The following is an 18720-nucleotide window of genomic DNA, read 5'->3' as shown; positions in this document are numbered from 1 at the left end:
CTAGACGATCATACAAGGAAGTGAAGCATTTTCCTGCCCAAGTTATCTACATGATTGTTGTGGTTGGGACCAGTCTAACATCTCCTGTAACTGTTACCAACTTCTGTAAATTGCTTAAATATTGCCAATACAGAATGAAATGACTGAAAATATGTTGATAAAGGAAACTTTTAGAACACCTGAAAATTATATATGTGGGAAAAAATCGTGTTAATATAAAGGGCATTGAGGTTTAGACTGAGCCAGTTTTTAGATTAAAGAGGTAAACCCAACATTTAAAACACACCTCAGCTTCTATAAACTCTCAATAGCTCCTGTAGAAAAATACACCACAAGCATTTCATGACTTTAGTCATTTATTAGCTTTATAAGGACCTTTACAAGCACAAGATGGCTTGAGCGTTCACAACTTGTGCAATGTGAACATCGCAAAAGTAATTTGATCAAGCTGGAATGCTCTTCTTTCCTGTACAGTTAATTATCTAACACATTATGAAAAGCAGGTAAATCATGTGACGTTTTCTACACGCGGTCAGCTCTCCTCAGAAGGGACACTTCCACTGTTAGAATCAGGAGGGGAGGCAAACAAAGGGGAAAAAAAAATCCTGCTTCAAGAAATCAAACAAGGATCCTGGCTGGAACCTAGGTGTGGAAACCAAAGCAGTTTTTCACTCCCTGGTAGAGCAGAGAGAAATAAATTAACCTGAAGTACCACAACTGATAGGGGAATGTTTGATATAATTTTATTGTGGGTTCTTTCAGAGAAATGGAAAAATATAACCTTATACAAACATCTGATTCTCTTTTTTTCTTTTTAAATCAAGCTTGGAAGTCTCCCTTTTCCAACCAAGTGCAGCAAGAAAGCCAAACAGGGCTGAAATCCCAAGCAGATCCTAATTAAAACAGGTCACACCAGATCAATCCCAGGCTCATTTTGCATTTAGAAATTGAGTGCATCATCCTCTTCTACAATTCATTAAACCACAAAATTAACCTTCCAGCCCATTCTGAATTATGAATTTGGCACTTTTTCCCTGCATTTAAAAAAATTGTTTGGGAGACCTCCGTGTTTCTTTGAATCTAGTGCCTTCACCCTCTTCCTAAGATGACCCCATGTGCATTCCCAACAGTGCTAAAAACAACCAGTCTTTGCTTTGAGTTACGATATTCTCTCCTAGCTAAGGCTACTGAAAAGGTTCTGCAAACCTTAATAGCCCACACTGATAAGAAAAAGGAGGGGGGGGGAGAGAAAAAAAAAAAAGTTACCTTTAAAAAGAAAAACAAATGGTGAACAATTGTCAGTGATTCACTTGCAGAAAGTAAGAGAGGGAAATCTCCTGCCTGTGTAGTTGCCATTGGCTCACTCATGTAGGCTTCAGAAGTGCAGCTCACTGAATTTGCATCAAGCTATGTATATTTTTTTTATTATTAGCTGAAAGAACAGAAGGGGCAGGGTTTAGAGACAGCAAACCCCTCCCCTCACACACACAGACACACTCTCGGCAGACCAGCCAGATCCAGTCTTGGCCATCTTCAACTCCAGCAGAGATCTCTTCCCGGTTTGTTGAACGGCAGTTATGCAATCTGCTCCCCCTTCCTCCCTGCTCTTTCCACATATGATTGGAAGCGATCGTCACTTAAACAGATTCCATCGAGTCAGAAAAACAGCGCTTATAAAGCGGGCAAAAAAATAATAAGGAAGTAAAAACCAACCCCGCAAAGAAAATTTGGTGGTGGTGGTGGGGGCGGTTCCGTATATCCGTTGGATGGGTAAAGGAGTCTTTGCATGAGCATAGAGAAACCACATTTTGGCAGTTAGCCACGCCTCTCCTCAGTCTCATGGTCCTGCTGTTGACTAAATTGTTGTTTAATAAGAGCCTGTATAGGAGCTAGTCAGCTACAGCAATCCAGTTCATGTTGTCCTTCTTGGGTCAGAGTCCACAGGTGAAAGGGCAGAGATTTGGAGGGTGAAAGGAGGGTTATTTTTTTGCTTCATCTCTCCTTTTTTTGAGGTGGGGGTTGGGAGGGTGATGGGTAAGGGATTGGGGGTGCTGTTTGTCTGCCGGCAACTGCTGGAATTGTACTCAGAAGGTGGTGTGATGTCATTCGTCACGTACACTCGCTCGTTCTCGCTCTCACTCGCTCTCACTCAGACACTCAGGCCAGCACACACCGCTCTTCGGCTTCCACTCGCGCGTGCAAAACACAGAACTCACTCCACTGGGCTGCTTCTCTCAAGGTTTAAGGTTCCCCCAATCAGAGACAAATCTGAAAGAGGAGAATGAACAAGAGTGGCAAACCTTTGGCAACCTCGCTCAGAAAACATTAAACCTGAGCCTGGGAGAACCGGGGGGATCTTATTCATTCTGCACATTTATATTGGTCTACTCTTCATAAAAGGTTTCCACAATGTAAAGGTCAGCAGATGTTCACTAATAGTATGTATAAATCCCTTAATTAAAATAAACACACAAATACTGACAAAAGGAGCTTTTTAAAAACAGCCCAAGACATTTTACCTACAGAACAGTGATCACCAATGTCCAGTGGACAAATACAGAAGTTAAAATGAAATATCCCAGAGAGAGCTCCAAATATGATGAACCATGTGGAGGAGGGAGCTACGCACCAAGCCTGGCTCTTCAGTTTGCGGAGCTCTTTGGTGGCCCAGGTGGCCAGGGTCTTGGTCTTGCTGGTCTTGGACCGTCGGCCCTCAGTCAGAAGGTCGTTGATCTGGGGCCGAACCTCCACAAGCTTCATCACATCTTTGCCAAAGGTTGTGCAGAGGTCACTAGAGGAGGCGGTAATATTGTATGAACATATTCAGTACTTTAATCTATGATGTGAATTCTAATCTCAATGCCAATGTGTATTCCCCAGTCGAAGCTGTTTTTTTGCAGAAGGCCACTTTACCTCGATGCAATTCACTTTCTACATGTTCAAATGGCAGCACACTATCTAGTTAATCGAAGTCAATCTTCACTCAACTTCATGGGCTGGTTTCCCAGACAAGATTTAAGACTGGTTTTGAACCAAACTAGGCAAATTAGACTTGGGTCAAGAAACATTACTGATTATTACAAAAATTCAAATAAGTGAAAAGGTTAGCATGTATTGTTTTCCATCACCATTACCACATGGCTTTTACTGGCTTAACCTTGATCCATTCCCTTTGCCATCTATGGTTATTTAAAAATCCATAGAACAAAAAAGACTGCATAGGCCACAAACAAAATGATTCGAGTGACAAACCATTTAATGCCAACATGGAGCAACATGCATCATCACAGCAACATTATATAAATTTAGATAAATTATTGCCTACTTAGTTCTTTTAGTGAAGGCTTTATCTGGCAAACTGGATGTACATGTAGAAATTCACCATTATTCATTAACATTACAAAGGAGAAATTTAGATATTCTTGCTAATTGGCAGATCTGATAAAAGTACCCAAAGAAGGTACTGGATGGGATCAGTGTAAACGGTTCTTACCCAATGAGACCAACCGCGTTGGCCACCACCCCATCAGAGTGGTCCTCATCTTCTGCAATATGGTGGATGAAGGACAAGATGAACTCCACCCGTGGCTGCACCAGCATCACATCAGCTACCGGCAGAGACATGAGATGGAACTCCATTAAAACCCAAACACCACCCATTTCCCCAGACATCCAGCAAAGGTGGAAATAGTGTAGAATTTTTTTTTTATGGGATTAGCAGTGTTTTCATATCACTTTAAATGTGTCCTTTAAAATTTGTAGAGATCAAGATCAATTATTCACTGAATCTCCAACTGGGCAAAAACATTTCTATGCCAAATTAAACCAAACGACTTAATCCACACGAACAATGGCATTATTAAATTCTTTTTAATAATATGGGTTTTCCCTAGGCAGTTATGACCAGCAGGCTAACAAAGGCACGAGGAAGCTAGGAAAGGGAAAGCTGTACATGTGGACTAAAAGTTGAGTTGTTCCTTGGCATCATGTGTAAACATGTAACAAATCCCGTTAGAAATCTTAAAATCAGCATTACGTCTGCCATTGCACAAAATTCGCATCATTCAAACAAAGGAGATAATGGTGCACATTGACATTACAAGCCAAAATCTGTTTTCCTTGTCTAAATGTCAACATGGTAGTTTTACAAGAGGTCTGTTTTCAGATCTAAAATGCAGTTGCGTGTGGACAAAAGGCAAAACCACATAGAAATGTTGTATTTTATAAAATCACTCCAGAAACGATAGACTCTTATTGAGTCATGAAAACACTAAATTACTAACAAAGAAGAGCTTGTAGCATTTATCACGCAAGGTCTTGGCTCAAATCATAGTAACGATCAGTGTGCATACACACTATATTGTCAATGTATTCACTCACCCACCCAAATCATTTAATTCAGGTGTTCCACTCACTTCCATGGCCACAGGTGTATAAAACCAAGCACCCAGGCATGCAGACTGCTTCTACAAACATTTGTGAAAGAATGGGTCGCTCTCAGGGGCTCAGTGAATTCCAGCGTCGTGCCACGATAGGATGCCACTGGTGCAACAGGTCCAGTTGTGAAATTTCCTCATTACTAAATATTCCAGTCAACTGTCAGTGGTATTATAATATTAGTGGAAGAGATTGGGAACGACAGCCACTCAGCCATGAAGTGGTAGGCCATGTAAAATGACAGCGCAAAGTCAGCGGATGCTGAGGCACATAGTGGGCAGAGGTTGCCAACTTTTTACAGACAATCACTACAGACCTCCAAACTTCATGTGGCCTTCAGATTAGCTCAAGAACAGTGTGTAGAGAGCTTCATGGAATGGGTTTCCATGGCCGAGCAGCTGCATCCAAGCCTTACATCAACAAGCATAATGCAAAGTATCGGATGCAGTGATGTAAAGCACACTGCCACTGGACTCTAGAGCAGTGGAGATGTGTTATCTGGGGTGGCAAACCATGCTTGTCCGTCTGGCAATCTGATGGACGAGTCTGGGTTTGGCAGTTGCCAGGAGAACTGTGCCAAGTGTAAAGTTTGGTAGAGGAGGGATTATGGTGTGGGGTTGTTTTTCAGGAGTTGGGCTTGGCCCCTTCGTTCCAGTGAAAGGAACTATAAATGCTTCAACATACCAAGAGATTTTGGACAATTTCATGCTCCCAACTTTGTGGGAACAGTTTGGGGATGGCCCTTTCCCATTCCAACAGGACTGCGCATCACTGCACAAAGCAATGTCCATAAAAACATGGATGAGCGAGTTGGGTGTGGAAGAACTTGACTGGCCTGCACAGAGTCCTGACCTGAACCCGACAGAACACCTTTGGGATGAATTAGAGCAGAGACTGCGAGCCAGGCCTTCTTGTCCAACATCATTGCCTGATCTCACAAATGTGTGTCTGGAAGAATGGTCAAAAAGTCCCCATAAACACATGCCTAAACTTAGGAAGCCTTCCCAGAAAAATCGAAGCCGTTATAGCAGCAAAGGGTGGACCAACATATTCAACCCTATGGATTAAGATTGTCACTCATGTTCACATGGCTGCAAAGGCAGAGGAGCAAATACTTTTGGCAATATAGTATGTATTCTTGAACTTCGCACAGCAGGTGATGTTTAGTGATACCGTGCCCATAAGGTAGGGGGCACCGTGTGGCCACACTGCTGTGTGTATAAGGCTCAACTCACGGTGCACATTCTCCTGGTCTCCTTTCAGGCCCTGGATGATGCCTGTGTAGGCCTCCAGGCAACCTTCCCTCAGCTCATTCAGATAGTCCACCATATCGTAGTCTGTCTATAATGAGAGACAGAGCTCATCAACACTGGCTATAATACACATCGTTCATGTAAATTGTTAAGGAAGGCAGAGATGGCGTTGCCTACCCATTTAACAGGCTGACAGCACATTATTTCAAGTGAACTGCAGGGTTAAACCAGATAAACCAAAACCAAACAGGCAAAATGCTCATACACCAAAGCCAAGCACCTGACATTCTAAAAACACCGGCAGAAAGCATTACATGAGCACAACAAAAAAATTATTAGTCAAGATAGCTCCTTATGATGAACCTGCTATACAGACTGCTTCATAACAGATTAACCTCAAGTTTTTTAAGATCAGTCTGTGTTCCTTGCATTTATAGCAGCTAACCATCCCCCAGCATAAATCTTCATAACCCATAAATAATTAACAGAAAACAGAGGCCACAGCTTTCAGAGCCAAGTTCAGAGCCAACAAGGGTATACTCTAAACATGCGGAAGTGACGTGTGTGGAGAAGTGACCTTTAACAGCAGGTGTCTGTGTGTTACCTTGTCCACCTGTGCCTGTGAAGCTTGCTGCAGGGTGTCTAACACAACCTCCAAGTACTTTTTAAACTCTCCTCCAATGGCCAGGGCAATGTCACCAAACACAGACAGGATCTGAGGCTTCACAGACCTGTGGACATTCTCATTCTACACACACACACACACACTTCACAGAACTGCACAAGGCAGTAAAGGAGAGCTCTTGGGCACCACCCTCCCATGGATAAGAAGGCATGTGGCTGAGTTCATGGAAGCAGACACTTACACCCAGATTCTCTAGTAGCAGCTGCATGATTTCATCACAGTAAGGCAAAATGTTGGCCATCAGGGCCCTGCAGAGGTCACACACTAGACCCACGGCAGCTAGACACACCTAAAAACAGAGAAACAGAGTGAGGTGGGGGTAGGGAGAAGGGGAAAAAAAAAAGCTTGCTGTTGATCTAAAGTGGACATCTTCGTAATGAACTTAATATACCAACCCCCCTTCCTTCACAACCTTTTTAGTCCATTACAAAGCCAAAGTGTTGAATCTGGATTTATCCAGAGTGGACAGAGAACAGCCCAGCCATCCCACACACTGGATTAGACAGACCCTGTTTAATCTGTGATGACCTAAAACCCTGACACGCCAGATCTCAGAGCGGCAGGAGGAACTGTCATCACAAGCACATTCCACTATCCTGTCATCTGCTTTTGGGTGCAAGTAATATATTCAAGGGTTGGCACCATGTACATGGTTTCATGCCTCATCTCAAAACTACCCATTTTAATAAAATAAATAAAAATATAGAACCTATCAATAAACAGGTAAGCATACAAGTAAAACCCTGGCCTACCTGATATTCAGCATAGTTCTTAAGTCCGATAACCAAAAAGGGTTTGAAGGCATCCATGTATTTCAAGAAGTCACTGCCCAAAACTGGAAAGAGAAGAAGGGAACCCATTGCAGCAGAGAGAACAGTGTTTGAACATCAAGCATGAATAGGCTATTTTAGCCAGATAACAGCCACGGTTAGGCTGGTGCAAATGCCTTTCCACACAAAGATAAATGGGTGCTGACCTTCTACCAGAGTACTGACGGCCATGAGGGCGTCCTCCTGCACACCACCCGAGCCTGCCGTGCTCTGGAACATGCGCAGTAGAGAGGCCATGACCACGTCTGAGATCTGCAACGCGTCCTGGTGCTGCACTTTCCTCAGAACGTTCTTTAATGGGGAGGGACGACAACGGTGAGGAGGCATGTAGATGAGATTTGTTGAGGGAAGAAGTTACTGACAGCTATGGATGTTTAAACATCACAGCGAGTGACGGGAAGGGTCAAAGCTAGAACAAGGGTGGTGAGACGCACCTGTAGCGTAGCGCACAACAGCGACTGGAGGTCGTTGAACTGGATTCTGTCTGACGTGCTCTGGATGTGGGACTGGGGGGAGGGCACAAGGCAACAGACTCACTCACCATGGAGGAGTTCTTCAAATTTAATTACACAGGTGAATCCACTTGGTAAGATTATATAAAACAACCTCTTTAGGTTGTTTTCATGAAAAACATTTGTGCACCCAGTTTGCAAACCTACAAACTATTTCCTTAATCTACCATAATACAGAATAACATGTTGAATCTGGATTTATCCAGAGTGGACAGAAAACAGCCCAGCCATCCCACACACTGGATTAGACAGACCCTGTTTAATTTGTGATGACCTAAAACCCTGACACGCCAGATCTCAGAGCGGCAGGAGGAACTGTCATCACCTGTCTGTGGCTCAAATTTCTCCAACACCCCAAACTCCTGACTTAAAACATTCAGCGGGTCTCACTTCCATCTGAAGAACCTGCTGCAGGCGCTCCATGATGACCAACGTGGTCTTCTGTACGGCAGGGTAGCAGTCTTTAGCGCTGTTCTTGACTATCTCCATCAGGGCCTCGTATGCGGCACTGCGCAGGTTGTTCTGATGTCCGTCCGGTCTGCCCAAACCGAGACACAATCAGGGACTGCCAGCTAACCAGAGTCTCTTAACAGTCTTTAACAGTCTACTAGCTACTGTAACAGTTCACTTTGCAGATTGTAAATAAAGCAGTTAAAACTGCCCCTCATATAAACAGGTCTGCAGAAACTGACAGGCAAGTGTGACCATTTGAGTAGAGGGTGTTAAAGTTGACAGCTTTTTAATAACAATGGATCTACAAAGCAATCAGTGCAGCTGATGCACAGCCTACTGTATGTGTAAAGTAAGTCACTAAGTGCAATAATTGGGCTACAGTGATCACAAAAGATCAAAGCCCCAGGTGTCAAATGAATGCAACCCAGTTTGCTTAGACACATGCCAATGTCTAACAGTTAATGCGATGAGTGTAAGTAACCCATCAGGACCAAGCATTTTCCCAGATGTTCAAAAGTGATAGCTTTAGTATTGATGAAAGTTGTCATACAAACATAATGAGCATCTTCAGTTCAGATCCAGCAAAGCAGTCAAACTCCGACAGAGGTATTTTATTTCCTAATGCTTAATGTTTGCATTGTCAAAATGGTGGATAAGGCCTTACATAATGAAAACCACCTAAATGCTATTACTAGCCACACAACCTTCTTTGCACTCCTTTGCCTGCCATTCGAGCACAAAGAACAAAAACTTAGCCCATGATCATGAAGCTTCAAAACACCAAGAGCAAACAAGCATTTCAGCAGTAAAAGCATTTATGTAACAAGGCAGTGAAGTTCAAATTATCTGCATCAATAGCATCAAGTATAGTGGCACACTTCATACCCCTGGGGCTTACCGGTCAGTGGTTTCCAGAAGCTTCTGGACGATGAGCTCGAATGAAGAGGAGAGGCAGTATGTGCTGGGCTCCTCCTGATCCTCGGCAGCATCTGTGGCCTCGTATGCAGCTTCAGCCAAACTCGAGAACGCCTGAGTGCCACAGCACATGCAATCAGTTAGACAAAATCTCCCATACAACGTTAAAAGCAACAGCTACACTGTAACTGTGAGCTTATATTCAGTCAAAATAACCATGGATCAAACTGAAAAGGTGTGAACAAAGGGGAAAAAAAAAAAAAAAAATCAATATGCAAACCTGACCATGGCACACTCAAAAGGGCCAAATATCACTTATTTGTACCACAGTAAAGGACATATCATACCAAAATTATAATGTGGAGGGGGCATTATTTTGTGGGCATGTAAGCATACAAGTCCCCATTGCTAACAAAGGTGAGAATGCTCTTTGGTGGTTCGGAGCTGTGAGGAGTTTACCCAGCACACATTGGAAGCCACACGGGGCTCAGCGCCGAGCCCTTCGATCAGACACTGGAGCAGAGGGGCCAGGTAGAGGTCATTAATAGCAGCTTCTGGCAGAAGGTCGCAGATGCGGCCCACCGTCCAAGCCGTGGTGTCCCTCACCACCACACTGGGGTCCTTCATCAGCTCAATCAGTGTAGGCATGGCCTACAATGGGCACAAGGGAAGAGGGCAAAATCGCTTATGAATATGGTAAAGTGGAAAAAGGAGAAGGAACCATTTCTGGAAAGCGCCAACTACATACCAAAGCTAAGTGAAATGCTTTACCACTGCTATCAACACTGCTATTTACTTAGCACAGTTTGTCAGTTTTCTAAAGCCAGCATGCAGCTGTGTCTGCAAGATATTCAGCTGTACAGGATCACCATTCTGAAACTGATAACTAAGCCATTTCCCCCTCGTAGTCTGATTTCCTTGGGCTAGTGTCACCTTTAAACAGACATGCCTTAAAATTAAACAAACAATATGAAGGTTATGACTAAAAAATGCTTTTTTCAAATACTGTTTTTTAAATGCCCTTTCCGCATTGTCACTCTGATGAGTCATATCCTTTGCCAAACAGGTCTCATTCCCACAGCACAACAGCACCACCTACCTGGGAGTAGAAAAAGTGCACAACCCCCAACCAGTAATATTCTTTACCGATAGCCATGGGGTATAGCATTAAGGTTACCACTGTGTTAAGGAGTAATCTCCAACATTGACACCTGACTGGCTGGTGTGTTGCTTAGCAATGTGGGTGGGGGGATCCCAACTTTCCCCCCCAGCACGAGCAAAGCTAACTGAGCTGATGAGCAGAAACGAGAAAATATTTGACTTTGCATAAACGCTCACCTCCATCCCACATCCTGAATGAGGGAAAAACCTCGATACAATTAAGCAAGATGAGATCAAAAACATTTTACCTACTACATTAGTGTCGCATTATATTACAGATGATTAAAAAAATAAAAATAAATTAAAAAAAGAAAGTCACACAAGGAAGGAAAAATAATGCAGCTGTATTTATGAGACTGGGTTCTTGCCAGAAGGGGGAGATCCTCACCTGGATGACAAGTGGTTTGAGCTGGTTGAGCTCAGGGCCCTCCAGGATTGAGCCGAATGCCATGACGGAGGCATCGCGGTAGCGCCAGTCAGGGTGTTTGATGTTTTCTTTGATGAAGGGTAGCACATGGGGTACGACGTCATCCTCGCAGCAGGTGGCTAGCAGCATGAGGCACACGCCCGCAGCCTTACACGGGTTCCAGTCATCGTCGTCATCATTCTCATCCTGTTAAACACACAAGATAGGCTTTAAACACACACACACACACACACGTCTGGTCTAGCTCTGACCCAGGAGAATGTTGATTCATTACTCCACACGCACATATCAGTTAGGGCATGATGAACCCAGTTAACGTCCCAGAGGAACACTTCCAGAGACAGCTTCGGATTTATTCATGGCTTTCTAATTAACACCCGCAGAACGCAGGAGAAGTCTGACCGTACATGTTTCTGCTTTCCTCTATAGCCCCAGAGTGCACTGTAGCTTTTCAGTTTAATGAATTTTGGGAGCGTGTTGGGAGAAGCACCTGTTTGGTGAGCGTCTGTGTGAGGATGGGAACCAAGTACTGTAAAGCTCCCTTTGCGTAGAACTTGCTGGTGTGCTCAGGGGGGCGCCCTTGCTCCGATGCCTGGTGGGGCCCAAGAATATCATGATTAGCAGAACTGAAATGCTCAGCCCTTCAAAGAAAAATGCTGGCAGACAAAACACTGGTTATTTTTCTCTACTAATGTTCAAAGAGGAGGAATCAGGGGAGACAGCCAACTACAGTGAGATAGTCATAAGAGAGCCCATATTACAGAGGTAAAATAAGAGAACCAACTTTCCTGAGTTGCTGAGCAGACAGAAGCCATTTAGCCACTCACCTCTGTGGCTTCAATTGCCAAATCCATCTCTTCATCACACACGTTGGACCAAAATTCAATTCCTTGCAAAGCAACTTCATCAATATCACTCTTCATGGCTTCTATTGTAATCTAAAAACACAGCCATAGGAGAACACTGTTAAATAGCAAAAGCAGCTTAGAGAACCTTATGCCCCATCTGAAAAGTCAAACTCAAGGTAACCAATAGCAGAACACAGTAACTCACTGCAAAGAGTGCTGGCCCCATATATGTCTCCATGTACTGGTAATATAAGGACATGATCTTCACCAGGTTCTGCAATGCTGCCACTCTGACCTGGTGAATACACAGTTCACCTGGTCATCCACTGAACACCACACACACACACACCCACCCATCCACCACCCTGAACACACTGCAGCACACACCATGTCTGGAACTCAGAGGTCTTAACACTCACCCTGGTGTCTGGACATTGTGTGGCTTCACAGACAACTTGCATGATAAAGTGTCTTTCAGTCTAGGATCAAGAAAACAGAACCAAAACCAATTGGAATACAGACTTCATTAAATTCCAAAGCCAGATAAATATTGAAATATGAACTCTATTAAACCATGAGCTGTGTCAGCCATGTTCAAGCAAGACATGGGGTCCCCAGAGCTCAAACCAAGAAGCAATGCTTTACAAAGCTGTGTGATGCATTTGGTTGTCCCCTTTGTTGAGGAATACAGATGTGTTTAGCGGGCCACATCTTGTCACCATATATACTCAACAATTCAACAGATCACTCCACATACAATAACAGCTATTGAAAGTGTTTGATAAACACTGCTTAATGAGACTGAACCAGGCAGAAACCGCAGGGGGGGGGGGTACACCGATGTCGTCAGAGAACAAGCAGCAGTACCTCCTTGTCAAAGTTGGCTTTGGTGAACTCTAGAGAGTTGAGCAGTGCATTAGTGGCAGCAAGTTTGACATTGTTGCTGGGCTCCTCCTTCCTCATGCCCTGAATGATGGCGGTGAGGATCTGGTTGGCGCTGTCCTGGAGCTGCTCTGGGTCCTAATGTTGAAACAAAATCAAACTGGTTTCACCATGTTTGTTAGTGGGCAAATCAATGTATAGTAACCACAGCAGGGTTCACCAGACATGGAACTCCTTAGTGAAAGACAAAGAATGATGACTACACCCAAAGATGATGGGTTTAAACACCATTACAGCACAACAGTGTGGCTCTACAGTGGAAACTAAAGAGATGCTTTTATAAACATTATATTAGTGATTGTATTATAAATGTGACACTAGTGAGTAATAAGGAACTACAGCCCAAGTGCTGTGGGACCAAGGGCGGGACACAAGGATTAAGGAGTTGACTTCTGGGAAAAACACTGATTACACTGTCCCCTCATCTCAACCAAGATCTTCACTCACTTTCTTGGTGATGAGACCACTGTTTAATATACCCTAAATCTGTAAACGTCTTTGGGGCTACATTTAAAACAGGGCAACAAAAGGAGAAATGGCTGCTACTTACATCTTAACGACAAGTATGATTAATTTATTTGGTGATTTTTAAAAGCCAAATTCCAAAGCAGAACATAAAGACAAACAAAACTGCACAACATACTAGTATTTTTGCAAATGTAACTAACTGAGAAGTGCCAAGACCGTGACCTGGTTTGATACAACTATATCAATTCCAGTGGTGACCATCCTTCTGAACAGTAGTTGATGCATTCTGCACACTATTCCATTCACCTAGTACAAGGAAAGTCACCTGTGCCAAAAGTACTGTGCAAGATTCCATTACAGTATAGATTACAACTTGGTGTGTTAGAATGAGGAAAGAGACAGTGCACCTGCTGTGGTTTAGCTAAGATTGTTATTAACCTGTCATTCCTCAGATTAACAATGGCTTATTTAAGGTAAAATTACTTCTGTCCTGGCAGATTGAGGAAAAAGAAAAAAAAATGCATCCTGCCATAACTTCCAGCCTAAGATCAGACTTTAGATTAAATTCATTGCCTTGCAGTACCATTGTGTCTTCTGATCAAAACAAAAAGCAAATAGCTGAAACTTGAGCCATACTAGTGGATCCTTCTCCCTGCTGTGTCATGGTGCGCAATATGACTCCTGTATTAAGGCACAAAGTAAAGCCCAGCCAAGCCCTGAGGACCACTGAGATGACCATTACAAATGGCACTGTTACACTAGCGCAGACTAATGCTGATCTAAGGATGTGGGTGCTGGAAGTAGAATGTTCATGCACGTCACTCACTATGTCCTGGCAGATGTAACCAATGGCCTCCAGTGTGGACTCCTTCATATGCTCCGTGCTGCTAGGATTGGTCACGTTGGCAACCAGCTGGGGGATGAGTTCAGGCCACTGACTGACCGGGATCTCAGCACATGCAATGCCTGCCACACACTGGGATGCCGAGCTGGGTCTGTATGTTTCTGTGCCCAGGGTCTGCAGCACCTGGGGGTGGGGGGTTGAAGAGGAAGGCAGGTGTGAAGATGCTTTGCTTAGAATACATTTCTAATTATGGCATTTAGCTGACGATTTTATCCAAAGCGACTTAGTTATGACTGAGTATAACTTGAGCAATTGAGGGTTAAGGGCCAGTGGCTACTTGGCAGTGGTGGGGCTTGAACCAGCAACCTTCCATTTACAAGTCAATGCACACTAATGTATAAACCAATGTATAAACAAAGAGAGAAAACTAAAAGGAAGTGAACTCTTAGACAAATGATCATATGTCTTAGCTAGATCTGCATACAATGGTCATCACTAAGCCTTCCATCTGTATGCTTTGCAAGTGCCCCTGAAAAGGTGTGCCAGCTGAATTAATGAATGCAGAAATTATGAGGCTTCCTACATAGTTCTTGATCTCCCTGCGGGCGTTGGTGTCGATGGCCAGCCATCTCTGCTGGTACTGTGCTTTCACATCTGGGTCCTTGGATGTGAGGGAGTTCTTCACCTGAAGACCAGCAGCAACCCGGGCTACCTGGGTGTTCCCTGGGTTGGCCAACACCTTAGAGAGCTCCACCAAGAAAGTGGGCTGCAAAGGGAGGAATGAAGGACATATGGGTGGATCTGAATGACACCTTAACCACTGTAAGCATATACAGCCTCAATCGTGTCATCAGAAATACACGCCTATGCAAAATAAACCTCAGCTCCAAAACACTGACTGCTTCAGATACCTTTGTGATTTGCTACAGACCAAAAGCAACTGGTTTTGAAGTCAGGCTATCCTTGTGCACTTCGCCAATACTTAAGCGTATAAAGCTAATAAACCCCCAGAAGTCATTTTAATCAAATGTCTATTTTACGAGTCATGGACAGACTATGGCTTTAGAGACTTACATGCAAGACCTATGCCTCAGAACAAGTTACACACTTCAGCCTTCTAGTTCACATAGCATTAGCGCTCCAATTAATAGTTTTGACCAAGATATATGACCCGAAATTCAACGATAGACTGAAAAATCTCAACTTTCGGACAGAATCTGTCCAAAACCTGAGTGGTTAAATGGTAAAGCGTCACCTTAAAGTGCAGCTATGCAACATATACCAGAAACATTTACATTCAACCGATTAACAGTTGCAGCGATGTGGGTGTTAACAGGCCTAGCAGCCTGCTAGCGCTCGGCTTCCATTCATCCGAAGACGGAGACGCCGTCGCGGAATGGAGGGAGTGAAAGGACCCGTGCACACACCGAGAGCTCGCGAATTCGGCACCGACACGGCGGCACTTGCTAGCCAATTTCTGGCGCCAGAGTTCAAAGTGAATGGTTAACGAGCACATCAAGATGACCACCGCACAGCATCACGCCTGCCAACTTACCAAATTTTCAATCGCCGCCTGCTCCAAAAACTTCTGTGCCGCCTCCAGCTCATGTCGATCTAAGGGGAATAAGACACATTACCTAAAAAAATCTAAATTTGAGCAAGTCAACCAGTCAAGTTAGCTAGCTAGCAATGGATGACACCACCTGACAGCAGGCTATTTAGCTAGCTAGCACTTGCCGGTTTTCAAAAAGCTAAAGTAGCTAGCCAGCCAACACGCTTATTAGCCAAGATACCCAGCAATCCAATTCGCTGTGGAATCTGCCGTCATGTAGTTTTATAGCCGAAGTGCCCGCAGTGTCTCGGCCTTCGTAATGCCAAATAAGCAAAATTATAAAGTTGTCCGCAACACACTAAAATTAACGTTGCACATCAAACAGTTGTCATCGGTAGCCTAAAGGATGTGATATGTCAGTCTTGGCAAAACTAGCTAGTTAATTAAAGCGAACAATCTATACCGTTATTTCCTAAATATTTACTGGACACAAACATTTATAAACTTTTAATTAGCTGTATAGCTAGCTAGCTAACTAGCTAGTTATTTGTCGACCACAGAGGCGCGCCATCTATTTTTCCAAACTTAGCGTAGCTAGCTAGCTAACGCGAGTAAGCTAGCTAGTTAGCCAAGTTATTTTTTCCAGACTTGCTAAGAGATTGCTTGCTAGTGCTGCATCCCTTGACAAATAACCATCCGAAGCGCCAGAAGAAAAAAGCAAAAGTATTTGAAAATACTTAGTATTTGGCAGCAAACTAGCTCTGGTAAAATTATAGGTGGATGTCTCGAAGGAAAAAGTACGTTAGCTGGCATGCTAAAAGGCATGCTTGTTTATGCAATGTGGTGGCAAGCAAACCATGGCCGACCACCGCAAAACGGGCCGGTAAACTTGAATTTCTGCTCAAGAATGCCCACTAGGTAGCTAACTACATGCATTTCTGTTCCAAAGTTACACAAACGTTCACAGTTTGTAGTAAATCACTTAAAACGCATTAATTCCGATGCCACCTTACCGCAGCTTTGACAAACTCGTCGTTTAGCGTTAAAAGCTAACCATACTAGCGTAGCGCGAGATAAGCGGCTTCGGCAACGTGCTAGGCAGCAGCTCCGCGCGAGAATTTCTCACGCGAGCCGAGGGAGCAGGCCTCGGCGTTGCCTAGCCGCCTTGCTAACTGCCAGAGGCACCCCTCCCTCTTTAACTGACAACTTTTTGAGCTTTGACAAACCCCCGTAAGAGATTGCCTCGGCTCTAAACACGTAATTTACAGCCGTATCAGATGAGGCGTAAAACAAAGAAGACGCCGAACGGAGGCAGAAGTCACCTGGGGAGACGGTTTTTTCGAGGATTGTTATCAGCTCCATTCTCTGTCCCAGCCACTCTTCACAGAAGTAGTCGCTAGCTGGCTAGTTAGATTGCCGCGCACAACTCAAACCAGATTATATTTCCTCGGTGTGTTACACCAATGGGAAATGAAAGTAAGGAAGTTGAGGAAACGTGCTGGAAAAAAGAAACCCCGACAAACGTCCACTTTCGGGGGTTTGTCGATGGAGTTTTCGATGCCTGCCGCCTGTATTCAAGCGCTCCGCGGGGTAACAGCTCCTTTTTAGCAGCTTGTTCTCATCCTGTGTTGTCGGGAGGGAAAGGGCCGCGCGCTAGACTCCCGCGGAAGAACATCACGCGCCGACGCAGTAGAGAGAGAAGAAAAAAAAAAAAATCATCCTGCCCTTCCGCGCGCCGCCGTGTCCTCCGCGCGCACGCCTGCCCAGTGAGAAAAGATTATTGGTCTGCACCAGCGAAATTATGTCATGTACATAGGTTTTTACATAGAACCAGGTCATTTATGTAGACTTGGAAAAAATTAATAAATGATTCTCTAATTCCTTGTGCTACATAATAGGAATTTAACTTACCTGTTAGCAGTCACTTTCTCAAATTTAGGCCAAAAAGAAAAATCTAATTTTCCCATTCTTTCTCATCAGTTTGGTAGATGCTGATCGTGTTTTTAAACTTGTTTTTGAATGAAATGTGAATGTACTCAGATCGGCGAAAGAAGACAGCTTTGATAGGGAAGGGGGGCGGTGCAAAACTAACACAACATGAAACCGTTTCTTTTAGATTCACATTTAGTCATCACGCAGTACTGTGACTTTAGCAGCCACATACTGACAAGCACACAAATCTAAATGTTAAGTACTGTCTTAAGTACTGTCTGCTGTCGTAAGTACAATAAAAAAGACAGGTAATGAAGTGGTCTCATCAGGTTCAGTGCTCTAGGACAAAACAAAAACTGCTTAATACCTGCCTGAGTAAAACCTATTAGCTGCAACTTGCAATGAGTATATGGACCACCCAGTGTACATTCAGTTGTGCTGCTATTGTCATATTAACACATCATTAGCTTTATTAAGATGTCTCCTAGTCCTTGAAGGCTTTTCACTGCTAAATAATTTTTTTTGTATTCAGTCCCAGACTAAATTTGATCTGTGTCCAGTAAGTGGTTCAGTCTGAATGCTGCAGTAAATGTTGGACCACATGACAATTTGTTTCACAAAATATTAAACAAGATTTTGAATTACGAGTACAATTCACATGACAAAGGTCTTGCTAATGATAACTAGACAGTATCAGAAAATTAAGTGTGCTGTCATCACACTGTTATTCAGATGTATGAGTTTGGTAAAAATATATCTATACAGGCATGTGGATGGATGGATGGATAGATAGATAGCTAGCATCTGAAACCCAATATGGGACAGTAATATAGGTTTAGAACTTTGGTTTTACCCTTTCGCAACTTTTGTGACAACTTTGGTTGTCACAACACTGTACTACATAAATATATGTATTTATCAATATCTGCAATAGTTTAATCTTTGAAACTTTGATTTACATAAGCACATCAAAACATGAATGCAAAATAATTTTATAAGCCTTAACTAAAAATGTAATTACCCAGAATCTTTAAAACAGGTATGTGGATAATATCATATTGCTGACTCTGAAAGACTAGGAAAAATACAAGCCCTTAACTTTTCCAAACCCAGCTCCTGCAAAGTACTTAAATTCCCCTCCGTTTTAGGCTCTCAATCCAGTCCGTTGATCCTCCTCTTTTTATTGAGTCGGGTCCCAGCACACCTACCACAGATAGCCAGGAGCAGGAGGACACCAATCACCTGGTTCGGGTGCAACCGGAGCTGCAGTAAGAGCATTTTGGTTTTGGTTTTTAAACCCAAGGTGCATGAGCAGAGGTCCTGGAGATCTAGCAGCCCACGGTTAATTAAAGCCTTCAGCAAAATCGGAATATTAGACGTGGGCGTGTTGGAACTAAACTCTGCAACTCAACATGCAGAGCCAGGAATCCCTGTTTTATACTAATACACAGATATAGACTT

At 43.5% G+C, this 18720-nt stretch overlaps 1 protein-coding gene and 2 non-coding genes across 3 annotated transcripts; all 3 read right to left on the bottom strand.

Annotated features, from left to right (window-relative positions):
* Positions 1 to 338: 338 nt before the first annotated feature.
* On the bottom strand, positions 339 to 17013 carry kpnb1 (karyopherin (importin) beta 1). The gene is made up of 22 exons (XM_027016072.3): positions 16650 to 17013; positions 15331 to 15389; positions 14359 to 14541; positions 13758 to 13958; positions 12389 to 12541; positions 11941 to 12000; positions 11727 to 11816; positions 11501 to 11611; positions 11164 to 11265; positions 10635 to 10859; positions 9545 to 9736; positions 9069 to 9199; positions 8108 to 8255; positions 7640 to 7711; positions 7352 to 7496; positions 7128 to 7210; positions 6557 to 6664; positions 6295 to 6438; positions 5673 to 5778; positions 3494 to 3608; positions 2630 to 2791; positions 339 to 2268 (listed from the first exon to the last, which is right to left on the bottom strand). Coding segments are annotated over exons 1-22 (2631 nt in total). The 5' UTR covers positions 16690 to 17013; the 3' UTR covers positions 339 to 2267.
* On the bottom strand, positions 6811 to 6953 carry LOC113581161 (small nucleolar RNA SNORA79). Its single transcript, XR_003411042.1, has one exon. It is a non-coding gene; the product is annotated as a small nucleolar RNA SNORA79 (small nucleolar RNA).
* Positions 7899 to 8041, bottom strand: LOC113581162 (small nucleolar RNA SNORA79). Its single transcript, XR_003411044.1, has one exon. It is a non-coding gene; the product is annotated as a small nucleolar RNA SNORA79 (small nucleolar RNA).
* Positions 17014 to 18720: the final 1707 nt, after the last annotated feature.

The sequence above is a fragment of the Electrophorus electricus genome, chromosome 2 (assembly GCF_041902795.1).
Source record: "Electrophorus electricus isolate QZ-2024a chromosome 2, ASM4190279v1, whole genome shotgun sequence".
NCBI classification, from domain to species: Eukaryota; Metazoa; Chordata; class Actinopteri; order Gymnotiformes; family Gymnotidae; genus Electrophorus; species Electrophorus electricus.
Note: the sequence above shows the minus strand (reverse complement) of the source record. Positions and strands in the feature narration are given on the sequence as shown.